The 27,183-nt window shown below is 42.8% G+C and overlaps 1 protein-coding gene across 3 annotated transcripts in view; it reads left to right on the top strand.

Annotated features, from left to right (window-relative positions):
* The window catches only part of CGNL1 (cingulin like 1), a 156,221-nt gene that overhangs the window by 57,325 nt on the left and 71,713 nt on the right, over window positions 1–27,183 (top strand). For all 3 annotated transcript variants that reach the window (XM_030318098.2, XM_030318097.2, XM_030318095.2), the window contains exons 2-8: window positions 674–2,267; window positions 3,059–3,153; window positions 5,030–5,135; window positions 8,551–8,652; window positions 9,191–9,339; window positions 10,743–10,878; window positions 19,986–20,198. In XM_030318098.2, the coding sequence (XP_030173958.1) occupies window positions 690–2,267; window positions 3,059–3,153; window positions 5,030–5,135; window positions 8,551–8,652; window positions 9,191–9,339; window positions 10,743–10,878; window positions 19,986–20,198 (2,379 nt within the window). In that variant the 5' untranslated portion in view covers window positions 674–689. The remainder of the gene's footprint in view (window positions 1–673; window positions 2,268–3,058; window positions 3,154–5,029; window positions 5,136–8,550; window positions 8,653–9,190; window positions 9,340–10,742; window positions 10,879–19,985; window positions 20,199–27,183) is intronic.

Raw genomic sequence — 27,183 nt, 5'->3', positions numbered from 1 at the left:
TAAAGGGCCCTGAGTCCTCAGTGTTTTATTACATTTTTCAGATCAATGTGTTACTGGAGCCCTTTTGGTAAGAAAAGATGATGAAGAGTTATTTTTAATCATTTTCTCTGATTGTCAGCCTCACAAAGTCAAAAATGTTTTAAATGTTATATCCAAATAAATAGTGATAAAGATTTCAAAGCAAGGCTGTACATAAAAAAGGTTGAAAGTGTTATTCCCACAAGAAGGTCAATAATAGTACGGGAGAAAAGAAAAATGGTGAGCATCAGAATTCCTTAGCTCTTAATTGCTCCGTGGAAAAGTACCTTGTTCTCAAATGCTGGTAACTGGAACATCCTATTGGTTAAAAATAAATAGCATAAAGTGGGAAGAAACCAACTAAGGAAAAAAACCCAAAGCAACCAGAACGGGCTGTCAACTAGAAACGGAGTAAGGAAGTTATGCCAAAGGCGTCAGGTTAGTATGCCAGCCTTCCGCCCAGAGGCCAGGGTTCAAGCCCAGTGTTGACAACACTGTGGTCACAGAGGGCATCCGGAAAGGCCTGTTTGGGTGACCGTTTGGTTCTGAAGTGTCCTTGCTCCTTGTGTCTTCTTGAACTTGCCCCTCATAATCTTCATTTAAACAGATACGATTCGTACCTAATGCCCTCTTTTTACCTGTTTTTCCCTGGTAGCGAGAACCAGTGAACCATGGAGCTGTATTTTGGTGAATATCAACATGTGCAGCAAGAATATGGTGTCCATCTGAGACTCGCAAGTGATGATGGCAAAAAATCAAGGAATGCCCAGAACTCTAAGGCAGGCTCCTATGGTGTCAGTATTCGGGTACAGGGAATTGATGGCCACCCCTATATCGTCCTGAATAACACAGAGCGGTGTCTAGCAGGCTCGTCTTTTTCTGAAAACGGGCCACCATTTCCGTCTCCAGTGATAAATAACCTGCCTCTGCATTCCAGCAACGGGTCTGTGCTAGAGGAGGACAGCGCAGAATTGCAGCTCCCAGAAAATCCTTATGCCCAACCTGGTCCTGTAAGAAACCTGAAACAATCCTCTCTCTTTGAGGGCAAGAATGGGGTTCTAGAAGGCAAAGAGGGGCCGGTGAAGCCATCTCACATGCTCAACTTTCAGCGGCATCCAGAGCTTTTGCAGCCCTACGACCCTGAAAAGAATGAATTGAACTTGCAAAATCACCAGCCTCCTGAGAGTAATTGGTTAAACACTTTAACAGAAGGTACCAACAATAAGAAGGCTTGGACATGCTTCCCCAAACCTAGTAGTTCGCAGCCTAGCAGCTCTCCTTTGGAAGATGTGGGCAAATCCAGCGTGACGGCCATTCGTTTGTGCAGCTCTGTGGTCATAGATGACCCCAAGAAGCAGACCTCAGTGTGCGTAAATGTTCAGAGCTGCACCAAGGAGGGGCTGGTAGAGGAGGCCCTTTCCCCCAGTGGGAGGTCCCTAACTGCCCACAGCCCTCACACCCATCCCGAAACCAAGAAAGCCAGGCCGGACGTGCTTCCCTTCCGGCGACAGGATTCCGCGGGACCCGTCCTGGATGGAGCTCGGTCCCGGAGGTCCTCTTCCTCATCGGCAACTCCCACTTCGGCCAACTCTCTGTACAGATTTTTACTTGATGATCAGGAATGTGCCATCCATGCTGACAATGTGAATCGTCATGAAAACAGACGGTACATCCCCTTCTTGCCAGGAACTGGGCGGGATATTGATACAGGATCCATTCCTGGCGTGGATCAATTGATCGAAAAGTTTGACCAAAAATCTGGGCTCCAGAGGAGAGGAAGGTCTGGGAAGCGAAACAGAATCAACCCTGAAGACAGGAAGAGGTCCAGAAGCGTGGATAGTGCCTTTCCCTTTGGTCTCCAGGGGAACTCCGAGTACCTGAGTGAATTTAGCCGGAACCTGGGCAAGTCCAGCGAACACCTCCTCCGCCCGTCACAGGTCTGCCCGCAGAGGTCACCTGCTCAGGATCACCGTGGGAAACAGAGTGTGGGCCGTGCCTTCGCGAAGCTACAGGGGGCCCCCCTCAGGCCTCCCCAGCAGAGCAAAGATGGGAAAGTTCCAGAAACCAGAAGTGGTCGGGAGAGTACAAACACGCATGCATCTTCCCTCCCAGCACAAAGTAAAAAGGAGGAGGAAATCAAAACAGCCACCGCTACGCTGATGTTACAGAATCGGGCGCTAGCAACTTCGCCTGACTCTGGTGCCAAGAAGATTTCTGTGAAGACGTTTACTTCCACCTCAGATACTCAGGTGATGCTAGTGGGTCCTTCTTTCTTTCCTTCTTTTTGCATTCCTTCTGCAGCCTCATGCTGCAGGAGGCTCTGGGAACACAGACCCTCTATCTTGAATCAGCAATTGCATATCTGATATTGTTTTAGTTTTCCCCTGCGGAGTTTTCAACCCACTGCCAATTGTATGGTTTTCCAAGTCAGTTCAGTACACCGAGAATCCCACTGTGGTCTTGCCTGTAAACGGACTTGTCAGAGTACAGAGAGGCTTGATTTTTTTTTGTCAGCCTATGTGTGAGATCTCAAAGTGTGCAGAATTTGTTTCCATCTGGAGGTTCAGTGTTGAGGTATGTGTAGATATACTGATTTTTCTCATGAAATTGAGCGACCGGGTTAATACCTGGCCTGAGGAATTAGGTTAATTCTAATTTAGGTTAATCCGAAAGTGATGGAATTTATTTAAGTGATATATTTAGTGTTTTGGTAGTACCCATAAAAAATAATGATAGTGATAAAAGTGCTAATAAGGGTGTTAAGTGCCAGCCACTATTTGTTACATATTACAGGACTGCACCAACTCTGTGAAGGTAGGTACGATTAATCTCCATTTACAGGTGAGAAAATTGAGGTGAGGTTAAGTAACTTGCTCAAGGTTACAGAGCTACTACCTGGTGGAGCCAGTTATAATGAGGATCCTTACCTGAGGAATTGTTTTCGGAAAGTAGGAAGGTGTTTGGAAGCTTCTGCTTCAGGGTTTCTGCCTGCTTCCTGGAAACTCCATCCTGTGATCTAATAACAGCCTTTATATTCCAGGCCACACCAGATCTGTTGAAAGGCCCGCAAGAGCTCACTCAACAAAGCAATGAGGAGACAGCCAAGCAGATACTTTACAATTACCTCAAAGAAGGGTTAGTGATATTCCTTAAAGGAGCAAAGTATTGTCCTTTCTGGTGGGGTCTTGATTTTTTTCTCCTGAGACCTTGTGTTTTGCCTTGCCTTTCTGATCTGTGTGAACTATTGAGGCTTAGGACTCAATGGCTGGAGTTTTCGTAACAGTATTTGAGTCTTGGGTACTGAGTGTGAAGAGCAAGGGGATAATGAATATACGTGATATATATTTTAATTATTTTATTTTATTTTCTTTTAATTTTTTTTTTTCAACGTTTATTTATTTTTGGGACAGAGAGAGACAGAGCATGAACGGGGGAGGGGCAGAGAGAGAGGGAGACACAGAATCGGAAACAGGCTCCAGGCTCTGAGTCATCAGCCCAGAGCCCGACGTGGGGCTCGAACTCACGGACCGCGAGATCGTGACCTGGCTGAAGTCGGACGCTCAACCGACTGCGCCACCCAGGCGCCCCTATTTTAATTATTTTAAATCTGTACATCCAACATGAGACTCGAACTCACAACACCAAGAGCAAGAGCCACATGCTTTTCTGACAGGGCCAGCCAGGCACCCCTGTTTTTCAAATGACTTTTTCTTGTTTAAAAAGAAGTTCAAAGATGGGAAGAATATCTACTCTTCGGTTTTCAACTAAGTCAGCCACCTTGAGTTCTTCATGCACAGAGTAGTAATCAATTATTCGCAGTTAGAAAGAAAACCACCTCCCCCACCCCCCGAGTTGACATTGGCCAGGAGCCCCTACTTCTATGATTTTTAAAGCACGTATGACTCATTTAAAAGAAGTGCTTTTCACATACTTATCTTGGAGGTTGAGTTTGAGTAATCTGGTTTTCAGTCCTTGCTTAGATACTAAGTCAGGAATTTGCAGTTTCTGTTTCCATTGTCTCATCGGATAGGATTAAAAAGGAAAAAAAAAGCTTTACAGCCTGATGTGACTGCAAGTCACTTACTTGAACAAGTACCCATTGGTATCAAAACCCTTCGTATTTTTGCATCGTACCTTACAAATATAGATCAATAATACAAAGCTGACAAAATAGGTTCAGAGTATAAGAGATGGGCTTTTTTTTTGAGGTGGGGGAGAGGTAGTAACTGAAGAGATCCTTTTAGCTAAGAACTAGTTATCGGTGTCTCTCTGTGAAGGTTTTTACCATCTTAAGATTTAGGGAGAAGAATTTTTGATTTTTAGAATTCTTTCTCTAATTTTTTTTTTTTTTTTTTTTTCATGATTTATTGAGAGACTGGGGAGACAGACTTTAATAGGAGGTGGCTATTTAAGGAAACTTATTTAAAATTTTCCTAATTGCCAGGTATGTGTGATAGAAGGTGTGGTAGAAGTTAATAAAACTCTGATCATTACCTGTGAAAATGTAGACAGCTGCGGTGTTGACAGTCTTGGCCTGGGGGATATATTTTTTTTAAACACAGCATAAAAACCAGTTAAAATCACTCTAGATCATTCTTAGCATTAAGATTTAAAAGTAAAGTGTGTGACTGTGGGTTGTGAGAGAGAGACACACACAGAAGAAATTCCTTGCTGGAATGAAATCAGTCATTTGAGTCAAACAACATATCAGTAAATTTTCACTGTGTGTTTTCTCCAGGGTTAGAATGTGGGTATATCTCTTTCACATGTTTGGGAATAGGAACTCTTCTCCCAAATTGAGTGGTAACGTGTAACAAGGTATTGGAAGAGAAATACGCCATCCATCCTGTTCTTCCCTCAGTGGTTTTGTCTGCAGCCTTAATTAATTCATACCTCTTGCAATTTATCTTCTTAAATGGCTTGTTTGTGTGTCCTGGCATCTGAAGTATCCTGAGAACCGTGGTTGTGCCCCTTACTGGTTTTTTTTTTCTTCCTGCTGCCTGTTTTCCAGAAGCACCGATAATGATGATGCAACTAAACGGAAGGTCAACCTGGTTTTTGAGAAAATCCAGACTTTAAAGTCTCGAGCAGCAGGGAGCACACAAGGAAATAATCAAGTAAATTGGAGTTTTGTATTCTGTAGAGGGCATTTAACTTGGAATGTGGCAAACAAATTGTTGTTTCTTCAGCCTGTACATTTGGTTATGGCAGTAAGTGGGAAGTTACCTGAGTTGTGAGCAGGACCTAAGATGGAAGACCATGCTTTAAATATTATTATTATGCACCAACTTTTTTTCAGAAAGGTTTTAAGATATTTTATTTTTAAAAATAATAGCATATTGGGGCTCCTGGGTGACTCATTTGGTTAAGTGGCCGACTTTGGCTCAGGTCATGATCTCATGGCTTGAAGGCTCCTGAGTTCGACCCCCGGGTCGGCCTCTGTGTTGACAGAGCCTGTGTCTGTGTCTCCCTCTGTCTCTGCCTCTCCCCTGCTTGCGCTCAGTCTCTCTCTCTCTCTCTCTCTCTCTCTCAGAAAAAATAAAAATTAAATTAAAAAAAAAAAACCTATAACAAGACAAACAGGTGGTGAAACAAATAGGTAGTGAAATTTAGAAAGAGAAAATAAAAATAGGAAGAATGGGGCATCTGGGTGGCTCAGTCAGTTAAGTGTCCAACTTTAGCTCAGGTCATGATCTGATGGTCCATGAGTTCGAGCCCTGCATCACGCTCTGTGCTGACAGCTCGGAGCCTGTGACCTGCTTTGGATTCAGTGTCTCCCTCTCTCTCTCTGCCCCTCCCCTGCTCATTCCATGTCTCTGTCTCAAAAATAAACAAACATTTAAAAAAAAAAAAAGAATAGGAAGAATGACTTGAAATCATGGATGGAGAACCCTAACATATTCCAAGGTTTTGAAGGAAGGTAAGTGTGAACTGGACCCAAGCTCTAGAACTTCAGAGAGTAAGAAATAAGAGGATAAGAACAAGAGAATAAGAATAGAGACTGGTGAAGTCAACCAGCATGGGTGGGAGAGAAAGGAAGGAATGGATTGGGGCCAAATTCTTTAAAAAAAAAAAAAAAAAAATCCTATTTATTATACTGAATTCCAGTTGGGACTTGGAGATTTTTTGTTGTTGTTAGAAGAGTCCTCTCATATTTGATGAACATCTGCTACATGTCAGACACACCTTGTGCCCTGAGAGGAAGCAACATTTAAGAGGGATGACTAGAAGCTTGTTCATTAACCCTGCACCACCTGAATTGACATCCACTTCTTGCTTGTGTGTCTTCTCTTTCCCTCCTGGGGAATTCTGCATGGAAAGGAAAGAAAGTGCCAGAGACAAGTCACAGGAAGTTTGTCTATAGCTTCTTTGTAACTTTGGAAACATATGTATACGATGTTTTTAGGCATCGGCTACCCTCTTCTCTCTACTGTTCAGCACTCAGCTAACCCATGACTGCTGTTATGATATCCAGTAGAACAGTTACATACATAAATTATTCCCACAGGGGAATCTTTGAATTATATACCATGCTTATAGGCAAGCTTCAGGGGTTCTCCATAGTTCTTACAGTTGAAGTGTTTTGCTAAAACTCTTAAATCCAAATTATCGCTGTGAGTCTTGCTTTTCACTCACTGGCATATTTTTTGGGTGAGAACGTACATCTTTGGTCTTGATGTTGAGACTGTGTTTGTGGGCACAGAGTAAGGGGATCTGGATCAAACTAGGGAAGTTAGGTTAAGCCCTTTAGAATCCAGGACACTAATGGTGTCTCAAAAGAGTAAAGAACGCTCTGGGAGAAGAAGGGAAGGCAGGGCGTTGTAGGTAGAGGGACCAGCATGAACAAATATAAAGAGGTGTGTGTTTGCTATGTTTAGGGGACTGGAGGTAGTTTAATGTAGCTGGAGCAGAGAGCCAGGATATGGGGAGGAAGTGCCAGGTAGAAAGGACCTTGGATATCACATAAGTTTACATTTTAGGCTGAAGGTGATGGGCCATCATTGATGGACTTTGAACAGGAATGAATAGTGTCATATTTGTAGAAATTTATTCCTTTTGCAGCTTTTGGAGAGAGGTAAGGTAAGAGGAAGGGAGATCAGTTAGGCTGCTGGCGCATGAAGCCAGAGCTGATATGAACCATAGCTCTTCGACTTCTGGCTGAGATCACAGCACCATGACTGCTGAATTGCCCATACTTTTCTACTCTCCATCTCTCCCTGTTATTTCTGAATCTGATTATCTGCAGGCAAAGGCTTGGGAGTTTTATATTTTTGGTGTCAGCTAAGTGATTTCCTATGAGAGAAGGAAAGATTATGTTGGAAACAGCAGAGCAGGTAGAGTTTTCATTTGGGCAAGAACAATGTACAATTTCTCATGAGTTGGATTTAGACTTCCATATTGGATTGTTCTCATTTTGCTTAAGGAAATAGGAAGTCCTGTGTTTTTGTTGATTGTTGGGTTCAGTTAACTTCACAGGAGTAAGTCAGGAAGTACCTCGTTCCAAGTTCATTATACACAGCTCACACCTGGATTCAGGTGCAGGAGAGCCAGGACATGGCATTTTCTAGCTTCATTTCCTGACTCCCCTTTGTAGTTTTCTAGCCAGTTTGCTATAGGATTTTAGCCAAATCCTTTTGAGAGCATCTCCTGTTATTGTATCCATGGAAGAAACAAAAAGATCATTAATATTCATACTCAGATCAGAGATGATATTTTCTAATAGGCTCTCTTTAATCAGATCCCTCTTTGTTATATCTGTCTTCATTATGGAAATGTAGCATCCAAAAGAAGAAAGCCATTGTAGCTAGCATCCGTTTATTTATTACTTGTATACAGGCATATGCAGAGAGTGAGAAAATTTCTGGTTATGGAGCAGTAAGTCCCAATGTCATGGAAGTTCTGTAATAGATGGATTGTGTGAAGGGCCTCGGAGACACGGAGACATGGGCTTTGGGTATAACTTTATGCAGTGGATGAATCTTCAACAAATATTTATTTTTATCTTTTTATATTGTTCTATTGGCATCTGACTCATATACAGTAAATTGCACAAATCTTAACTGTGTAGTTTGAGTTTTTTTTTAATTTTTTTTTTTTTTTTTTTAACATTCATTTATCTTTGAGACAGAGAGAGACAGAGCATGAATGGGGGAGGGTCAGAGAGAGGGAGACACAGAATCCGAAACAGGCTCCAGGCTCTGAGCTGTCAGCACAGAGCCCGACGTGGGGCTCGAACTCACGGACCGCGAGATCATGACCTGAGCCGAAGTCGGCCGCTCAACCGACCGAGCCACCCAGGCGCCCCTACTGAGTTTTTAACAGAGGTGTGTGTCCATGCACACACCACCCAGATGAAGATACAGAACGTTCTGATCATCCCCAGAAAGTCTCCTTGCGTCCCTGTCTCTATAGGGATTTACATTTGAATTGGATCTTAAGATTTTGGTGTTACTGCTCAGATTGTATTTTGGGAGATGGAGAAAATAAAGCATCTTGAACATTTACATTAGAGAATCTTTGCAATAATTATAGGCTTCTAATTCTTCGTCTGAAGTCAGAGATCTGTTGGAACAGAAAAACAAGTTGACCACAGAAGTGGCCGAACTTCAGAGACAGCTTCAGCTAGAAGTCAAGGTACCTGTTTTTTCCTTTGTTATTATTAACATTTCTGTCTTGCTTGATAATATTTTAAGCACATTGGGATGCCCAAGTGAAGTGAAAGTCAGGTTTTTTTTGTCCCCAAAAGAAACATTCCTCTCACCGCTGAGTAAAAATTCCTGTATATTTGGCTCCTGCTGTCCAGAGAAATTTTTATGTTTCTATTTTTTAAGTAACCAGAGCATATAGACACCATTTGCTCTGACAGAGTGAAACACTGTTGGATTCAGGCAGGCCAGTAGGAAACTTAAATGCATATAAAATACCCAAACTGAGTGATAGAAATAGCAGACCGAGGTTTAGCTGTCTTCATAGTTCTTTTAGACATATTACAGCTCATTCAATATTTAATATTCTTTCCAGTTGCAAAGTCCCATGCGAAATGATGTAGTTTGATTAAGTTTTCTAATAAGTAAGTGCAAAAGCCATGGAGTCCATCAGAGTTTTGAGGTAATCTGTGGGATTGCGTTAGTGTTGAGTGGAGGTACTTTCAGATCACATGTATTTATATTAGAATCAGCAGAACATCAAGGAAGAGAGAGAGAGGATGAAAGCAAACTTGGAAGAGCTCCAGGGCCAGCACGACAGTAAGGTGGAAGAGAACTGCATGCTGCAACAGCGACTAGAAGAAAGTGAAGGGGAGCTCCGGAAGAACCTGGAGGAGTGAGTCCCAGGCCAAGAGCCTCTGCCCTTCCTGGGTTCTTGTATCCGATGTAGCCAGAATCTTTTTGTCCATTTAATACCAACCAGCCTTCCAGATGTTAATAGGGGCTGCTGACCATTCCTTTTCTCCCTCTTAACCTTTTAAAATGGGGAAACTGGTGACACATGCAGAAAGGTTAATAATTTTAAAAATCTTTATATACCTTAAAAAATGCCTTGTCAAGTTTCAGCCCCTTAGAGTGGCTCTTCATAGCAGATAAGTGAGAAGCAGGGAATACAGAGTGTTGATATCTAAAGACAGAGTTCTCGAGGGATCTGGACCCAGCCTCTAAAAAGCACATCATATCACTTCTGTAATCTCCTAGTTGGTGAATTTTCTCCTGAGTGTTGCTGACCAGTGCTTATGCATCTGTTGAGTCTGTGGAGAGGGAAAGTCAAAGCCAAGATGGCCCTGTCATTATGTCATATTAAAATCTGCAACAAAAGGATCTGAAACCAATGTCCGAAAATGTACAATGCTACGAAGCTCTGTGGACATGGTGGAAACCTTGAGTGAAGGTTTAAGCGGGGGTGAAATCTAGAAGGGAATTCAAGAAAAATAAGACATTATATAATAAAATCATTTAATTGCCCTTGCTATTTTGATGACGTAGTTTCTGCTTTTAAAGCATTCTTAGAGGTTAATTCCGGAAGAATTGGTGAGAAAAAAGCAAAATTTAGGGTATAGTAAAGACTTTACAAAATAAAAAGGTAAAACAGTTGTCAGTTTGATTTAGAGCAGAGGTTGGCAAACTTTTTCTGTCAGATAGTAAATACTTTATGGTTTATGGGCCATATGGTCTTTGTTGAACCCACTCAGTTTTGCCATTGTATTGTGCAAATGACCATATGCAATATATAAATGAATGAGCATGGTTATATTCTGATAAAACTTTATTTACAAAAATTGGCTGTGGGCCAGATTGGCCAATAGGCCATGATTTGCCAGTTCTCCTGGGGCTGGGGGTAGGGTAGGGTAGGGTGGGAGGTAGGGAATAGGGTGGCTTTGGTGAAGGCATTATCAAAGAGGTTGTGCTTTTTGGGGGTCAATTTCTCATCTTATTGTCTAAATTCCAGGACCCTGTGGTCTCCTTCTGGGGAGAAATGGTCACTGTAGAACCTTTCCAATTACATTGGTTTGAGTTCTCATTTGTCTTCTTGTTAGGCAAGTTAGACTGAAGTCATGAGTTCTCACCAGTGCCTTTTCTGGTTTGTGATGCCTTGTTCAGTATAGAATGGACAACACGGGAGGCTCTTTGGGGCTTTAGATGACTCTGCTTGACCATCCTAAGGTCCGTAATCAGACTGGATGAAAAAAAGCTGGGCCCAGGAGAGTCTCTCTAATGGGCTTCCTTCCCTGCCAGACTGTTCCAGGTGAAGATGGAACGGGAACAGCACCAGACTGAGATCAGAGATCTTCAGGACCAGCTCTCAGAAATGCATGATGAGTTGGACAGTGCTAAACGATCCGAGGACAGGGAGAAGGGAGCTCTGATTGAGGTAAGGGGGACTGTGGGATCAGCTGATATGAAAGCATCTGCCTGGAGAGGATGGGATGGGTGGAGGTGGGGCAGACTGGATACTATGAGCCATAGTCTGTTACGTGTATTTGCTGCACTGTGCCTATGACTAGATTCCATAAAAGCATCACAGTATTATTTCCTTCTAGATTAATAGTTTTTAAACCTTGTCTTAGGAAAAATTTCAACCATACAGTAAAGTAGAAAGAGCAATTTATGAACTCCCATGGAGCTCCAACCCAGATCCAACAGTCGTCAACATTTTGCCATACTTTTACCATTTCTTCATCTGTCCCTTCATTTATCCCATTATTTTTTCATCTGTCCATCTGTTTGTCTTTGCTGAATCATTTCACAGTTGATTACAGATAATACCACACTTCACTCCTAAATTCTTTGGCATGCATCTTAAAAAAATTAGGGAATTTTGTTATAACCACAATACTGTTATCATGCCTAAAACAATTAATAATTCCTATAATATGACAGTAATGCTAATACCTGGTCCTTACTGAGAATTTACCAGTTGTCCCTCAAGTATATTTTATAGTTGTTCCTCCATACCCCAAGCCAGGATCCAACCTAGAATCCCATATTGCTTTAATTGTTTTCTCTCTTTGAGTTTGTCTTTGTATAGATTTTGGTGCATATTTCCAGCTTTCTTCCATTCCATTGGTTTTTGGAAGAGACCAGACCAATGGCCCATATTTTGGATTTGTCCGATTGTTCCTTATGGGGTCCATTAACTTGTTCCACTATCTTGTGCGTTGCCAGTAAATTTGAGGTTAGATCTAAACACTAACAGATTCAGGTTAAACTTTGGGTAAAAACACTTTGTAAGTAATACTAATTATGAGAAAGCATTTTAAAGATGTTAGTGCCCATACAGCACTTATCATAGTTAAGTTTTTGTTTAAGGCTCCTACAAGACTGTAAGCTGTAGGAGGCAGGGTTGGTGATGACTGGCTTAGTGTTTTATCTGCAATAGCTGTACCTGTGACTGGGACATATGGCACTCAGCACATATTTGGTGGATGGTTGGATGGATGCATTATGAATGAATGAATAAGTGAATGAATGAATATATTTGCTGTGTACATAGGCTGCCTATCTGGCTTTTGCCTGTATGAGTATATTCCCTACTGAATATTTAGCTCTTCTCAATCCATGACTCAGTGGATGAGGTTGACTCTTTCCACTGCTTAACATTTGTTGATGATTGCGTGGTTTTCCAAAGACCATCATTATCTCTCCCCTGAATTAGATTGCCATTCTGTTGAGGTGGTAGATACACACATAGGTTATGAACATTGACATTGTTTTGTTGGGAATTGGGTATAATCGAGGCTCAGAAACAGACAGAACTTGTATCTCTGCGCTCATTTAGATGTTTTGATGTTGGCTATAATACTATCATAACCTGTATTCTTGGCATAGTTTTGACATTTATTTCCTTATAAGCGTTGGTTTATAGGAACAGCCACAAATAAATGATACAAAATTTAGAATGATGCAAAAAAAAAAAAAAAGCCCATAAAAAAATAAAGGTATCCTGTCAACCTTTAATTTTTATTTTCTACCACTTTCCCCCTAAGGACCTGGGTCTTTTCTTCATCCCCTGTCTTGGAGTTAAAGTTTCTGGCTGCCTGTAAGTGTCAGCTGTCAGGTGTTTACTCACCCCCTTCCTTGTTTGGTTTTGGAGTAATTGCCCAGGAGGGATTTTAGTTCTTGCTCTTTAGAACTTAGAGTCTCTTCCCCATGACTTGGCAGCGATGGAGAGCAGAGAGCTTGTGGCCACCCAGGATAGGCATACCCATGGATTCATTTTTCACATGGGCAGGGGGAAATCTCTTCTCTTCTCCCCACACAACCATCTCTCTGTCTCTGTTTGGACCTTTTCTCCCAAACAGATCTCGGGCCTGTTCCTTAGCACCTATTTCCCTTTTTATCCAATGACCTCTATCTTAAAAGCCACCACATTTGTGGGATTAGACTGCTTCTCGTGGTGCTGCCTTCTTCAGAGGGCTGAGTTACAAAGACAAGGTGCATTAGAATGAGGCTTTGAAAATGGGTGTATTTGTCCTTGAAGTATTAAAACATCATAAAATGAAATCTTGAAACGGACAGGTGGTGGAAACATTTTCCGCACACTTTAATGACTATTTTTCTGCATTTTCTGGTTGCCTTCCTATCCATTGAGAACTTTCATCTGCCCTTCTGTAATTTAGGGACAATTATAGTGCCCCTGCAGCTTTGATACCTGCTTTTATTTTATTTATTTTTTAAATTTTCTTATTGTTTTTTTTATTTTTGAGAGAGAGGCAGACAGAGAGCAAGCAGGGAAGGGCAGAGAGAGAGGGAGTCACAGAATATGAAGCAGGCTGTGAGCTGTCAGGACAGAGCCCGATGTGGGGCTTGAACTCACAGACCGCGAGATCATGACTGAGCTGTAGTTGGCCGCCCAACCAACTGAGCCACCCAGGTGCCCCAATACCTGCTTTTAGAAGTTCATTTTTCAGAAACACTTTTCCTTATTATACTCTATAGTCTTCATAGTTCATCTTTTAAGGAGATAAACCGTAATACGTTTCATCATCCTTCTATATTTATTGTTTCTCTTTTTATTTTCAATTACGTAAAAATGTATTGAACATTTTTCACATGTATCCTTTTACTACTTTAGAAAAATTTCCTAAGGGTAAGCTTCCAGAAATGATGTCGTTGAACAGTTTATGGCTTTCAATAAAAATGTAGCTTCACAAACAAATTTAAATAGAAGACTGCCATGAATCCTATGATTCTTGTATGGACACTTTATTGATTCTAAAAGAGGAAGGTGTTAGCTGTTGGGAAGTCTTTTAAGTTGCTCAATTTGTTCACTAAATGAAACCTATAATTGTTAGTTGTTCTTTTTATCTGGTATGCTGTATCCTTTTAGGTTCATGTTAGCACATTTGACCTTGCTTTATTCTGTATTTGTCCCTTTCTTCTAAAAAATTTTTTTAAGGTTTTTTTTTTTTTGAGAGAGAGGAGTGATGTGCGTGCATTAGTGGGGGGGGGGGGAGGGTGCAGAGAGAGAGGGAGACACAGCATCCTAAGCAGGCTCCAGGCTTCAAGCTCAAGCTGTCAGCACAGAGCCTGATGTGGGTTTCGAACTCACTAGCTGTGAGATCATGACCTGAGCGAAACTTGGATGTTCAACCAACTGAACCACCCAGATGCCTCTGTCCCTTTCTTCTAGCCGGCTAATTCAAAGACATGTTGGCTTTGCTTCCTCCCCCATTTCTTGCCTAGCACAGCACTAAGCAACAGAGCAAAGGAATAGATTTCAGTTTTTAAATCTTTTTACAATTGTCACCTTTTTAAGAGAAGGGGATAATTCTGATTTGAGCCACGTGCTTCTTTGCCTCTTTAAGCACAGTGTACTGAGTGTATATTAATGAATATGATTTAATTAATCAAATAGTTTAGTGACTTATTTACAGTGGTAACTAGGATAAGCATATGAACCTCAGTTTTGGTGATGTGTTTTCAGGTTGGTAATGAGAGACACAGAAAGGAAACAGAGCACATCTGCTCTTACAGATGTTCCCAGGGTTGCTGGCTTTCTCATTATTTGCCTCTTCCTGTAACAGGAGGACTGTTATCTGCTGTCTTTCTGCAGGATTAGTTGGGGGTACAGTTAGCTTCTCTGTGCCAAAGTGGGTTTCTCCTCTGGAAATTCATCCTCACTGTTTTAATCAAGTTCCTATTACTTGTCAGCAACATTTAAAACCTGATCTATGGTTTCTATACCACTAATAAAATAGACCCTATCTCTTTGTCACGTTCAATTTATTCTTCATATCTTAATAAAAAGTGGCTTGGGGGAATCCAATAACAGATTATAGTTATGGCCAAGTTTTCCATGGCATTTAGCTTAGAACAGGCTCTTAAACACAATGCACCTTAAACACTTCTGCTTTTAAATGTTTTAAAAAGTTTGAAGGCTTTTTATTTTGTGAGGCTTGCCACAATCCATAAGATTTTTAATGAAATCTCTTCTAATACTTCACATTTTGTTAAATAATACTGGGCATCAGTAAAGCAACATTAGGAGAGAATAAAATGGCTAAAAAGAAGATATAAAGAAAGAAATAGTAAGAAATACAATTTGCTTGGGATAAGCCATATAACTGACCAAAAATAAGATGACTTTGTTATTCTTAAACAATTGATGGTTCTGAACCAAATTCAGGTTACAAAATGATTATGGGACAAGTTTTCAGTCACTTCTTTGTCTGTGAATGCATTTCCCTCCATTCTGGGGGAAAGGGGTGAACGTGAGACCTCTCTCTAAGTGCATGACAGTGGAGTTTTCTAATTACCAACCATCATCTTTGATGGGAGACTACAGTGCTGACAGATGGGCCTCACTCCAACAGAATCTGGTAATGTTTTATCCCTGGCATTTGCCACGAGCAAGTACTTGAAATACTCTGGTATTGAAATTATATTGATCTGAGGATAGACTGTGCTCAGAAATGAGGTCTCTAAATAGTTCTAAACTTGCAGGATATTACTGAATTATTACACAAATTTTAATCAAAAAGTACTAAAAAGTAATCATGGTTTTCATCAGCTGTGATGTGCTTTCTAGGCTGTTCTCCTGAGAACAAAATTTACATAATTCCTATCAGCTACAGTTTTGATACAAAACCCTTACGTATCCTTTCAGTGAGTGTGGGCCAGCGATGGGGACCCCTGCTGAACTTCTGGGAAACATTTATACGGAAGAGATCAGCATTTTTCTCAGGTTGACCTGGAATACCTGTCAATAGGTGGTGTGTGGAGTGAGGCTTTCTATGGAAAGTAAGTTGCTGCTGTGGATATTCTGGAATGTCTGCTTTCCAGACAGCCACTTGTTGCTGCTGCTAACAGCTAGGCCCCAGAGTGGGCTTCTCTTTTTCTTTCAGCTTTTTTTCTTTCCTGGTTCTGGGCATGTCTGTTTTCTTTTTTAATTTTTGTTAATGTTTATTTATTTTTGAGAGAAATAGAGACAGAGCGTGAGTTGGTGTTGGGGGCAGAGAGAAAGGGAGACACAGAATCCAAAGCAGGCTCCAGGCTCTGAGCTTGTCAGCACACAGCCCGACACTGGGCTCCGACTCATGAACCGTGAGATCATGACCAGAGCTGAAGTCGGACACCTAACTGACTGAGCCACCCGGGTGCCCCGGGCATGTGTCTTTTCTTTAAAGAGGTGGACTTCGGGGCGCCTGGGTGGCGCAGTCGGTTAAGCGTCCGACTTCAGCCAGGTCACGATCTCGCGGTCCGGGAGTTCGAGCCCCGCGTCAGGCTCTGGGCTGACGGCTCGGAGCCTGGAGCCTGTTTCCGATTCTGTGTCTCCCTCTCTCTCTGCCCCTCCCCCGTTCATGCTCTGTCTCTCTCTGTCCCAAAAATAAAAATAAACGTTGAAAAAAAAAAAAATTTAAAAAAAGAGGTGGACTTCCTTACAGGCACTTCCAGCCATACCCAGTGTTCTATTCCATTTGCAGCTGAGAGACTGAACACAGGGTAATTGTTTGCTCCTCAGCCCCTCTTGAGTGTGTAGATTTGTGGTCAGGCTTGCAGAGGCTGTGTGATTAAGAGAAGGGGCATTGGTATCCAGTCTGTGTTCTAATCTTCTACCTCTAAGCTGTGTGAATGTAAGCATGTTAGTGTCTCAAAGCTCCAGGGTTTGTTTTGGTTTTTTTTTTCCATCTATGAATGAGAATAATATTAATCGCCTTGAATATTCATCTCTTAGGATTTTTGGAAATCCTTACCACAGTTCCTGTTATATACTATGTACCAAGCACAATCACATCTGTCGCCTCTCCCTGCTCACATACATTCATACTCACTAGGCTTTTATCTCCTGGAAACTTTGTTATCTGCACTTAGCCTGAATGCATATGAATTTTGAAAGTGCTGATTCTGATTGGGCAAAGCTTTCCTTTGTTTTCTGATTGGTATCTCTAGAGAGGCATGGTCACCTCTGATGGGTATTTACTTACGTTTTGAAATTTATATACTTTTTCTGCTTTCTTTGGCTTGATATAACTGGAAATGAGGATACCGAGGCGATTGGGTAAAGTTTCTGAAATCTCTCGTGGTTTTTTGGCCTCTACCCTGGAAAACCTCAAGTGCTACTAAGTGATAGGGTGAGGTGTAATCTGATTGGATTTGTACAACACAGGCCACTTAAGCAAAGCCACGACCGCAGATAATGGCGCGTCGGTGTAAAATGGACCATAGAAACCTAGGTTCTTGACATGCATTGGTGGCAGGGCACACCAGGCAACGCAAAGCCCAGATACATCCTGGGAAAGATAAGTGTGGGAAGAGGAACTGCCTTATCATCAAAACAATTGAGAAATGTGTGAGAGTAAGAGGAGGAAGTGGAGTTAGAACCACAATGTCTGTTAGAGGCTGGCAGAAAGCCCAGGAAGACCTGATGGGGTGGCCAGTCACAGCAGTGATGGGGGGGGTGGTTCTGATACCGCTTAAGAAGGGGCCGGCAGCATCGGCACCAGGATGTCCCCTTTGGTGCGTGTCAGGATGGGGTATATTTTCATAAGATTTGCATATGTGTTCTGTGCTTGGTGCTTTGGAAGAACCAGAATTGCCTTATTTACCTGGATGAATCTCTTGACCTTTCTTCTGAGCTTCTCAGTGCCTGCTAGCGAGATTTTTGAAGGGCTGAGTCTTGGTCTGTGCCATGTGGCTCTACCCTGGGACTGGTTCAATGCATGTGCATGTGCCAGAGAAAAGGCTAAGAGATTCCATCGTCAGTCATATTTTCATCCCCTCATCAACGACATACTTCTTGAATGGAAAGTAGTTTATCATCGCCAAGGCCTCAGCTCCACAGGTGGCAGCCATTCCTCTGATTCCCCAGGAATTCCAAGAGAACAGGGTGTGCATTTACTCAGAAGCCACCAGTGAAAAAATAGACCAGTTTAGAATTCTTACATCTCCAGACTTCTGCCCTGCTTCATGTGTGAATTTATTTCTACTCAGAACAGACACATTCCCAATATCATTGATCTGTGCACCAAAAATACAGTCAGATCTATATCCTTCTTTCAAGGGGCTGACAGTCTAACAGGGGAGGAAAGAAAATAATCTCTGTGGACTGCAAGGTAAAAGCATTAAGTGCTCTGAGACACACCGCTAGAGTGAGATGGGTATCAGGAAGGGGATTCAAGGAAGACTTCTTGCAGGAGATCCTGCTCTGAGTCTTCAGGGATTTTCTGAAAGGCAGAGGCAGGTGGGATTGAGAGGGAAGAAGGGCGCTTGAGACAGAGGATCACGTCATAGGGGCCACAGGTGAGCAACTGGATGCAGTGAGTAGTTGGGTGGCAGGAGAGCCTAAACCAGGGAGGCGAGGGAAAGGATCTCTAGGATGTTACAGAGCTAACATTTTGGTTGTGAAGGACAAGGACAAGAGAGGTCAAGGATGCTTCTAAGCTCTCAAGCAGGTGGTGCCATTTAAAAGAATAATGAACAAAGGAGGAGGAAAGGAAGGAACATGAAGAATTCGCTGAAAAATATAAGCCTACTGAATCTTAGGTGCCCGTGGGACATCCAGATGGATGTGTCTGGCAGGTCACTGGAAGTGCAGGTCTGAACTCAGATAAGAGTTGGGAGGTAAAGGTTTGAGAGTTACTTACTTAGAATGAATAGTTGGGAAAAAAAAAAAAAAAAAACCCAACCGATGAGCTTGCCAAAAAAGAATAAAGAATGCGAAGTTGCATTCTTGGGGATCATCTTAGCTTTTGGGAAGAGGGAGAGAAAAGCCAGGGAAGATTGTCATAGAAAAAGCAGCCTGAGGGAAGAAAACAGGCAAGTACTGTCTTTGAACTGCAGGGCAAAAGAGAATTTTAAAGAGAGGTTGGGAGGATCAAAGAAGGGTTGGTGGAGAAAAGTGAGGACCGGGGAGAAGCCTGGACTTGTTGACTAAGAGGTCACTATGACCTTGGAGGGGACAGTCTTAGTACAGTAGGATCCAAGGCCATGTAGCTAGAGATTAAAGAGTGACTAAGTGGTCAAGAAGCACAGTGGACAGAAATTACACTTTATAAAAATTTAGTGGCAAAGCTTGTTGTTGTTGTTGTTGTTGCTTTTTGACCCAGTGGATTCTTGTGCCCTGAGGGAAAGAATACAGACTCAAGGAAAGAGAAAAGGACAATGTGACAGAGAAACAGATCGCTGATGGAGGAAAGGCCTGGAGCAGGCTGGCAAGGGGCAGCTCGTGGTGTGGGAAGTGGCTTCGGGTGGGAGGGGGCTGGGTGTGCGGAGAAGAGCTGGGGTGGAGGGGCCGCCGAGGCAGCCGCATCCGGGTCCCGCCAGTGTGATGTGGGGGCGTCTGCAGGAGAGGAGTGTCCTGAACTTGAGGATCGCCGAGTAGGTCTGAGACAAAGATGGTGAAGTACAAGGAATGCGAACTTTTGGCAGGACACGCTTGGGTTTAGGTAATGCGATTTGTAGTGGAACGTGTTGCCCCAGTTTTGTGACTTTTCTCAGGAACTCTTGGCAGTGAATGAGGAGAAAATGGGAGTGTGTGCCTTGCCCCAGTGCGACAGGAGACTGGGCAGAGTCCTCCCAGTACCAGGGCTGTGAACGAAGGGTTTGACCACATGCAGGGCCCCACGGGGGGCGTGAAGTTAAGTGAGCCCACACAGTGGACACGTCCCCCAGTGAAACAACAGCACACATGAGCCCTTTGTGAGGGCAACAGACCATTCATTGCACAGAAAGGAGGTGAGATGGAAAAGACACACATGCCCCCTCAAAGCAGTGAAAATGAAATCAGTTTCCCTTTTTCTCCTTCAAGTCAAATCTCAAAACAAAGGCAAACAAATCTAGGGGAATGATGGCGTCAGAGGAGTGAAAGGGATGAGGAGGAGATGGTCTAAACTGGTGCGTACTATAGTGAGGAGAGAGTCAGAGAGGACAGGTTGAGAGGATGGCCGTTCGTCTGGGCCACCCAACTGGAGGGGACATGTAGGGCCATTCAGCAAAGATGTTTAATCCTTACCTCCCTGTTCATGCTTCTGTCTCTAGGAACTCTTACAGGCAAAACAGGATCTTCAGGATCTGCTCATCGCCAAAGAGGAGCAGGAAGACCTCTTGAGAAAGCGGGAGCGTGAACTCACCGCCCTGAAGGGAGCCCTGAAGGAAGAGGTTTCCAGCCACGACCTGGAGATGGACAAACTGAAGGAGCAGTACGATGCTGAGCTGCAGGCCCTGAGGGAGAGTGTAGAAGAGGCCACCAAGGTGAGTCTGCTGAGCCAGGTCTGGTCAGACTCCAGGGCATGTTGGCCCGGGGCAAGAGAGTGAGGGTGTGGCGTGGGGACAGCCGAAGGGGCGAGACCGCCTTGCTCACGCCAGTGCTAGTTGTTTTTCTTTTCACTACAGAGTGAAACTCAGTTTCATCAGATTGTGGAAATAGAGCTTGATCACAAATAATGGGCTCAGCCCTGTTGCTGTTGACCATTTTGGGTCTATAAATTTAAAAATTGTTAAGGACATGGATAATGCTTTTATTTGAGGTGAGATTTGGAGGCCCGTGAGGGAGCCGAGCCCCTTGCAGAGCACACAGCGGGGCCCCTCCAGGTGTGCCTAAGGGTTGGAGGCCGAGGGCATTGGGTGGCTTTGCGACAGGATTGCAGACCAGACCCAGATTTCTGGAATCCTGACCCCTGCCCCTGCCTTAGCCTGTTCCTTTTGACTTGTGAAGCCTTTTGTTAAATGGTTTGGGTTCTTTTCTTAGCAGAGTTCCACCAGGGCTAATTGGCTGAATTGCCCAGACCCTTGTGAGATAATTTTTCTCTTAATTGAATTCTTGGCTCCTACAACATAGGTTGTAAATTATGTTGAGGTCTTCTGGTGCAGGCCTCATCTTGGCTGTTGAAGAAGAGAAAAAGCAACGTTTTGAAGGGGAAAATGCTTTGAAATATCATGCCATCTTTAGGGAATGAGGGGAATTACAGAGTATAAAGTTTTTTAGAGTCTCTGCGATGCACAGGTTAAAAAGGATGAGCAAAGAACTCTTGATACTGTTGGTTTATTCTGTGATGATTATGGCGACAGCTCTGAGCTTGTAGGCCCCCCCCCTCCCCTAAGCTCCATAGTGATTCACTGATTTTCAATTATGGCATGGTAATTGCAAATGACAAGAAGTGAAAGATGGTTTTGTTTGTTATAACAATAAAAGGTCTGGGAAATAGTGTGTTTGGGGTTGTTATAACTGAGATAGTTTTTAAAGAGCTTCGCATTGATTTGCCTTAGGTTTTTTTTTTTTTTTTTTTGGAGATTAGGTTTAGTTTGAAGGAGAAAATGGAAACTGATTTAATTTTCGTTGCTTTGAGGGCATGTGTCTGTTCCATCTGATTTTCTTTCTGCGCAGCAGCCTGGTGTCCTTTTTCTTAGCTTTTCTGTGCTGTTGTTTCGTGGGGGATGTGCTAGTAGGCTACTGAGTAAGAGGATTCTCCTTTGAACCCACATGTCTTTACCATGTTCAGACCTTTCATCAAAGCTCGAGTTAATATGTTTATTCATTGAAGGGTAGTTGAGGATGGTGTTTCGGGCATATGTATAGTGATCTGAATATAAGGAAAGTTAAATTTGTGCCACGCGTCAGATGCAGGATATGTTATTAGAAGCTTGTAGGTCCTCTCACAGATGGTGCAAGTGGGGAAGGGAAGCATGGTAGGTGAAAGAGGACATTTTTGTTGTATGACATCAAGGTCATCTGTAGAGACATAGTCTGTTGCATTTTGACTCTTTCAAAGGTCAGTATTGTATGTTAACGTACAGCATTTTTTAAAATGTTTTATTTTTCAGTGAGGACAAGTGGGGGAGGGGCATAGAGACAGGGGAACAGATGATCTGAAGCAGGCTGTATGATGATAGCAGAGAGCCCGATGTGGGGCTTGAATTTATGAACTGCAAGATCATGACCTGAGCTGAAGTTGGATGCTCAACTGACTGAGCCACCCAGGTGCCCCAAGTACAGCATTTTAATTATGCCAATTTAAGACAGTTAACTTGGTTGACCCATATGGGTTTGTGAAAGAAGTAACAAGTGTGTTAACCAAGACATGTATCATTGGCAGAGAATGTAGGGTTTCTAAGCAGCAGGAAACTAACCAAAAAGGGATGCACGTCAGCATCCAAAGGGGTGTGTGCCAGCAAGGTTCTTTGTCCCAAGGTCATATTCTACAGTGCTCTCAGAATCTTCCCCTGAAAGGACAAATTTGATCATGTCAGCCTGTGCTTAAAGGCTCTCTTGGCTCCCCATTGCTACATTTAAGTTCCAAGTTGTTATCGTGGTAGGTGATAGAAGCCCTTTTTCTACCTAACCCCGTTTCCAGAAAACTCCATGTTCTCTTAATCCTTTCACCTTTCTGTACATGGGAGCTGACCTCCGTCCACTTTTCTGCCAGACTACCCCCTTGAGAATCCTTCAAGACCCTCCCCAAATTTCCTCTCCCCTGTGATGGTGACTGGATACTTCCACTCCCCTTCGTGGGGTTAATTGCACCTTTCTTAGGGTTTCTTTTGCTCCCTAGTTATTCATCTTCTGTAGTTTCTATGATACCATGTTGTAACTCATCATGTCTGCGACTTCGTTAGACTCTAAGCTTCTTAAAGAAGCACAGGAGACATTTTTATCCCTCCTTTTTCTTCCTGGAGTAGGAGTGGAAAACTTAAGTACCTCAGGGCCCAGGCAAGGACATGAATGAGTGGACTTCTGGGTGTGTTGTTGGGGGGACAGTAGGACACGGTGGAGACTGTGGCAAACTGGTAAGTGTGCCCTTTGCTGTAGAGTTCGTTGCTTCTTTACTGCTGTTGAAAATTGTCAGTAAAGGAATCCTGCCCCATGTTATCACCTCTCAATTTTTTTTTTTTTAAAGAATTCAGATATCTGGATGTTGATGTGAGATCTTCCGACTTTTAAATTAGCAAGAAAAGAATGATATCGACCAAACTCAGCTCATCTGCAGGCTGCCAACGTGTGACCTTTGTCTCTTGAGTTTAGCACAGTGTCTGGCACACAGTTATATCTGCGTAATCTGATGAGTGAAAGGAAGTAGACGACAAATTCCCCTCATAATTGGGTTTTCAGTCCCTGTTGTGTAGTTACTCTTGGCTTTTCTGCAATGGTGATGGGGGAGGTCTTTGAAGAAACTCTGTTACTCTGAATTTCTGTACGTTGCCTTTACGTTTCCCTGCAGTTTCCTAAAGGGCATCATGATTGCGTTTTTGTCTTTTGTTTAGCTTGTGCTTCTGAAGGTGGTTGCTGAACAAATGTGACTGAATCATATCTAATGGAAAAAATAAAGTCAGTTTAGCAGACAGATGCTGCCTTTTTGTTACATTATTTTCATGTGAGTATTCTATAATACAATTTTAAGGTTATTCTATTAACTACTTGGAGGAGAGTGAATTAAATATAATTTTTTAAAGTTTATTTTATTTATTTTGTAAGAGAGGGAGGGAGGGGCAGATAGAGAATCTCAAGTGGGCCGTGTGCTGTCAGCTCAGAGCCTGACACAGGCCTCGATTGCAAGAACTGTGAGATCATGACCTGAACTGAAATAGAGTCAGACACTTAAGTGACTTAAATACAACATTTTAATTTGGTATCTTGTTTCTTAAATGTGTGCATTAGCATTTAGCCTTTTGCTGTCCCAGAGGAAGGACTTATCCACTACTGTGACTAAAAACTGACATTTCTTTGAGGAACTGCATTGCATTAAAAAGTTTATTTCCTTGGTAAGTCTTAGGAGGCAGCCCAACTTCCTGCCGTCAGTTTTTCTAATTTTTGTCACTGCCCCAGGGCCCAAAACCCCTAAAGCGCTATTTTATTGTTGTCAAATAACAAATATTTCATCCTGGCCTGAGCTTGAGTGCAAGAAGTTTTAAATTACTAGAACATTTGGTGAAAACCACCAAGTTGTGTTAAGAACATTTTACAGGTATTCCAGATAGACACTCTGCAAGAGTGGTCTTGGTAGACCCAAGCAGCTACACCTTTTTAAGAACAGAATGATTGCTTACCAGATGAGAATTCATGAGTGCTTGTTTTTTGTTTTTTTGTTTTTAATTCTTTAAAATTAATTAATTTTGAGAGCAAGAGAGAGAGCATCATCAGGGGAGAGGCAGAGAGAGAGAGAATCCCAAGCAGGCCCTGCACATTAGCCTGGAGCCTGATGCGGGGCTTTAACCCACAAACTGTGAGATGATGACCTGAGCCCTGAGTGCTGTGGTTTTGTGGTGTTTCCTTGTGCAGCAAAATGAAGTGTACCTTCCCCTCCAAGCAGTGGTGGTTTGGGTCATTAGGTGAGCTACTTGAGTTCCCTTCCCATTGAGAAATGGAACTTGACGTCTGTTAGAAAAGGGGGTTATTTCTATCAAACATTCTTCCAAAGGACCCCTAAGGACTTTGACACTGTATTTCATAGCTACTTCTTTGTGCTATGTCCTTTTATACTCTTTCTGGTTTTGAAAGCGAAATGTTCTGTCTCTTCTTGGGTTTGTGGCAGTTGCTAGAATCTAAGTGAGGAAATGGACAGTCAGTGGACAGTCAGTGGGGATGTGAATGACCGTTGTCTGGTGGAAAAATGAAGCCGATAGCTCCTCTTTTTCATCCGTACTCCTTTCCATCTTCAACTCCTCGTGCAAAAGGCAGGTGCAAACAGTTTAGTGTTTTCAGATTTCTAGCTCCTCCAAGGAGTTCCCTGGTTGCTTCTTGGACCTTACAGTTCTAGGGACTGGTGAATGCTGGAAATCTTGTTCTAGGTTTTTTTTCTCTTTCATACTCAAGACTGTCATCATTTTCCACTAGGCATCCCCAGTGTGTGGCATTTAATAGGTGTTCAATACATGGTTTTGGAGGACAGGAATAGACAAAAGAGAGATGGCCTTTGAGTCCTGACAGTCCTAAGGCATATTAGATTATTTTAGGGTCTGATTTATGAATTTAAATTGTTTCTTGTGAAAATGACCAGATCTTGTCTGTTGAGAGCAGTTTCATAATGTTAATGTTGATCTTCGAAGGACTGATTTGTGTCTAAAAGATACAGGTATTTTGAGGGTGTTAAAAGAGCCACTTTTACTTTTGTATTGTGTAACATGACTTCTGGGCCATTAGGCCATCTCAAGTCCTCAACACACAGCAGTTAAGCAACAAATATGTCTTAGATGAGTGGATGAGGGGAAGTGGAAGGAGAATGGAGATACGTGAGAGACTCTTGCCATCCTTTACGTCTCCATTTGTATTATATGTAAATACAACATTTATAAGTTTACTTACTGAACCATTGTCAAGTGCAAGGTATGGTGAAAGTTACGAAGATAAATCAGAGAAGTGTACCTTCCAGAAGATTGGAGGGGAGAGAAGTAATACTGAAGCTGACTACAGAGTGGGAAAGAGTAAATGTCCCAAGCGAAGTGTGGCTCAGTGCTGTGGGAGGTGGCTCGCGCTGGGGGCAGGGTTGATGTGAAGGGGAAGCGAGCGGTGTTTGAGGCCGAGGACATGGGTGGTGCTGGGTCCAGCATATTCAGCATCTTGTCGGTAGGGAAGTGAGATGTGGCTCTGGGCTGGAGCCTTGTAGAGCAATAGAAGATAGGATGGTTACAGATTAACAGAGATTTTTGAGAGGCAGAGACCCAGGTCCAACACATGGACCATGTTTGGATCCCAGTTCAAACAAATGAACTGCAAAAAACAAAATATATTTGAAATGATTGGGGACACTTAAACATCATCTGTATATTTAGTGATATTAAGAAATAGAGTATGCAAAAGTATTAGGAGTGATGATAGTGTTATTTTTAAAAGTTTATCATCTATTTGTTTATTTGGAGAGAGAGAGAACACCAGGAGGGGAAGGGCAGAGAGAGAGAGAGAGAGGAGCCCGATGTGGGGCTCAGTCCCACAGACCATGAGATAAAACTTGAGCCAAAATCAAGAGTCAGACACCCATCCGACTGAACCACCCAGCTGCCCCAATAGCTGACCCATTTTTAAGAGTCTTTTATTTAAAAAAAAAAAAAAATTAAGTTTATTTATTTTGAGAGAGAGAGAGCATGAGCAGCGTAGGGGCAGGTAGAGAGTAGAGAGAGAGAATCCCAAGCAGGCTCTGCACTGTCAGTGCAGAGAGCCTGATGCCGGGCTTGAACTCATGAACCATAATATCACGACCTGAGCTGAAACCAAGAGTTGGACACTTAACCAACTGAGCCACCCAGGCACCCCAAGAGTCTTTTACATTTTAAAGAAACTTACTGAAGTATTTATAGGTGAAATGGTAGGCTATCTAGAATTTGCTTTAAAATAATCCAGTTGGGAGAGAAAGTGATTGGGGGTGTGGATAAAACCAGATTAACCATGTGTTGATAAGTATTAAAGCTGCATGATGGATAAATGAGCGTTCATTATGCTACACACTCTACTTTTGCTAATGTTTAAAATTTTTCATGATAATTTTTTTTAAGAACAGAAAAAGACAAGATAGCTAAGGTGAGGTGAAGAGGGATATGAGGACTCATTAAATATCGTAATGCCGTGACACGTGAGTGGTTTTTCATTGATGAGGGAGCACTTGATATTTGTCACAGAGACCTAATAGGGACATGCTTGTATAGCAGGGACATGCTTTCATAGTGGTGACCTGCAGGTAGGGGAGTTAGCAGTTGGAAGAAAGGTTAGAAATAGGAGGATGGAGCTGCGGGGTCAAGGAGGCAGTGGCCAGGAGACGCAGGACTGGCAGGAGAGTCCCCACATGAGTGCCATGATTGGGGTGAGGGACAAAGAAGAGATAGGGCTAAGCCCAAGGTATTGCCTCAGGTGCTGAGGCCTTGCTGGGGATGGGGAAGTTCCAGGTGGGGCTTCTGGGGGAAGGCGGTTGGTGAGAGTCAGGGCGGCCCTGTTGGGTGGGGTGGTGAGCCAGTCCACAAGGGTGGAGGCCACTCCCGGAGGGTCGTGATGGCTCCAAGACAAGAAAACAGGAGCATAGGGTAGAAGAGCGGGAGGACGCAGGCTCAGAGACAGGATGAGAAGCGGCCAAGTCTAGTAACAGGAAAGCAAGTTGGAAGAGTGTTGCATTTGGCTTAATGGATGATGTATTTGAGAAACTTCTAGAAGCAGCTTGTTTTTGCATTACACACACATATATATACACACACACACACACACACACACACACATATACATATATATGTATATATACATATACATACAAATCTCTGTGCT

This window comes from Lynx canadensis, chromosome B3, assembly GCF_007474595.2.
Source record: "Lynx canadensis isolate LIC74 chromosome B3, mLynCan4.pri.v2, whole genome shotgun sequence".
Classification (NCBI taxonomy): domain Eukaryota; kingdom Metazoa; phylum Chordata; class Mammalia; order Carnivora; family Felidae; genus Lynx; species Lynx canadensis.
The sequence above is the reverse complement of the archived record's forward strand: the minus strand, read 5'-3'. Positions and strand labels throughout refer to the sequence as shown.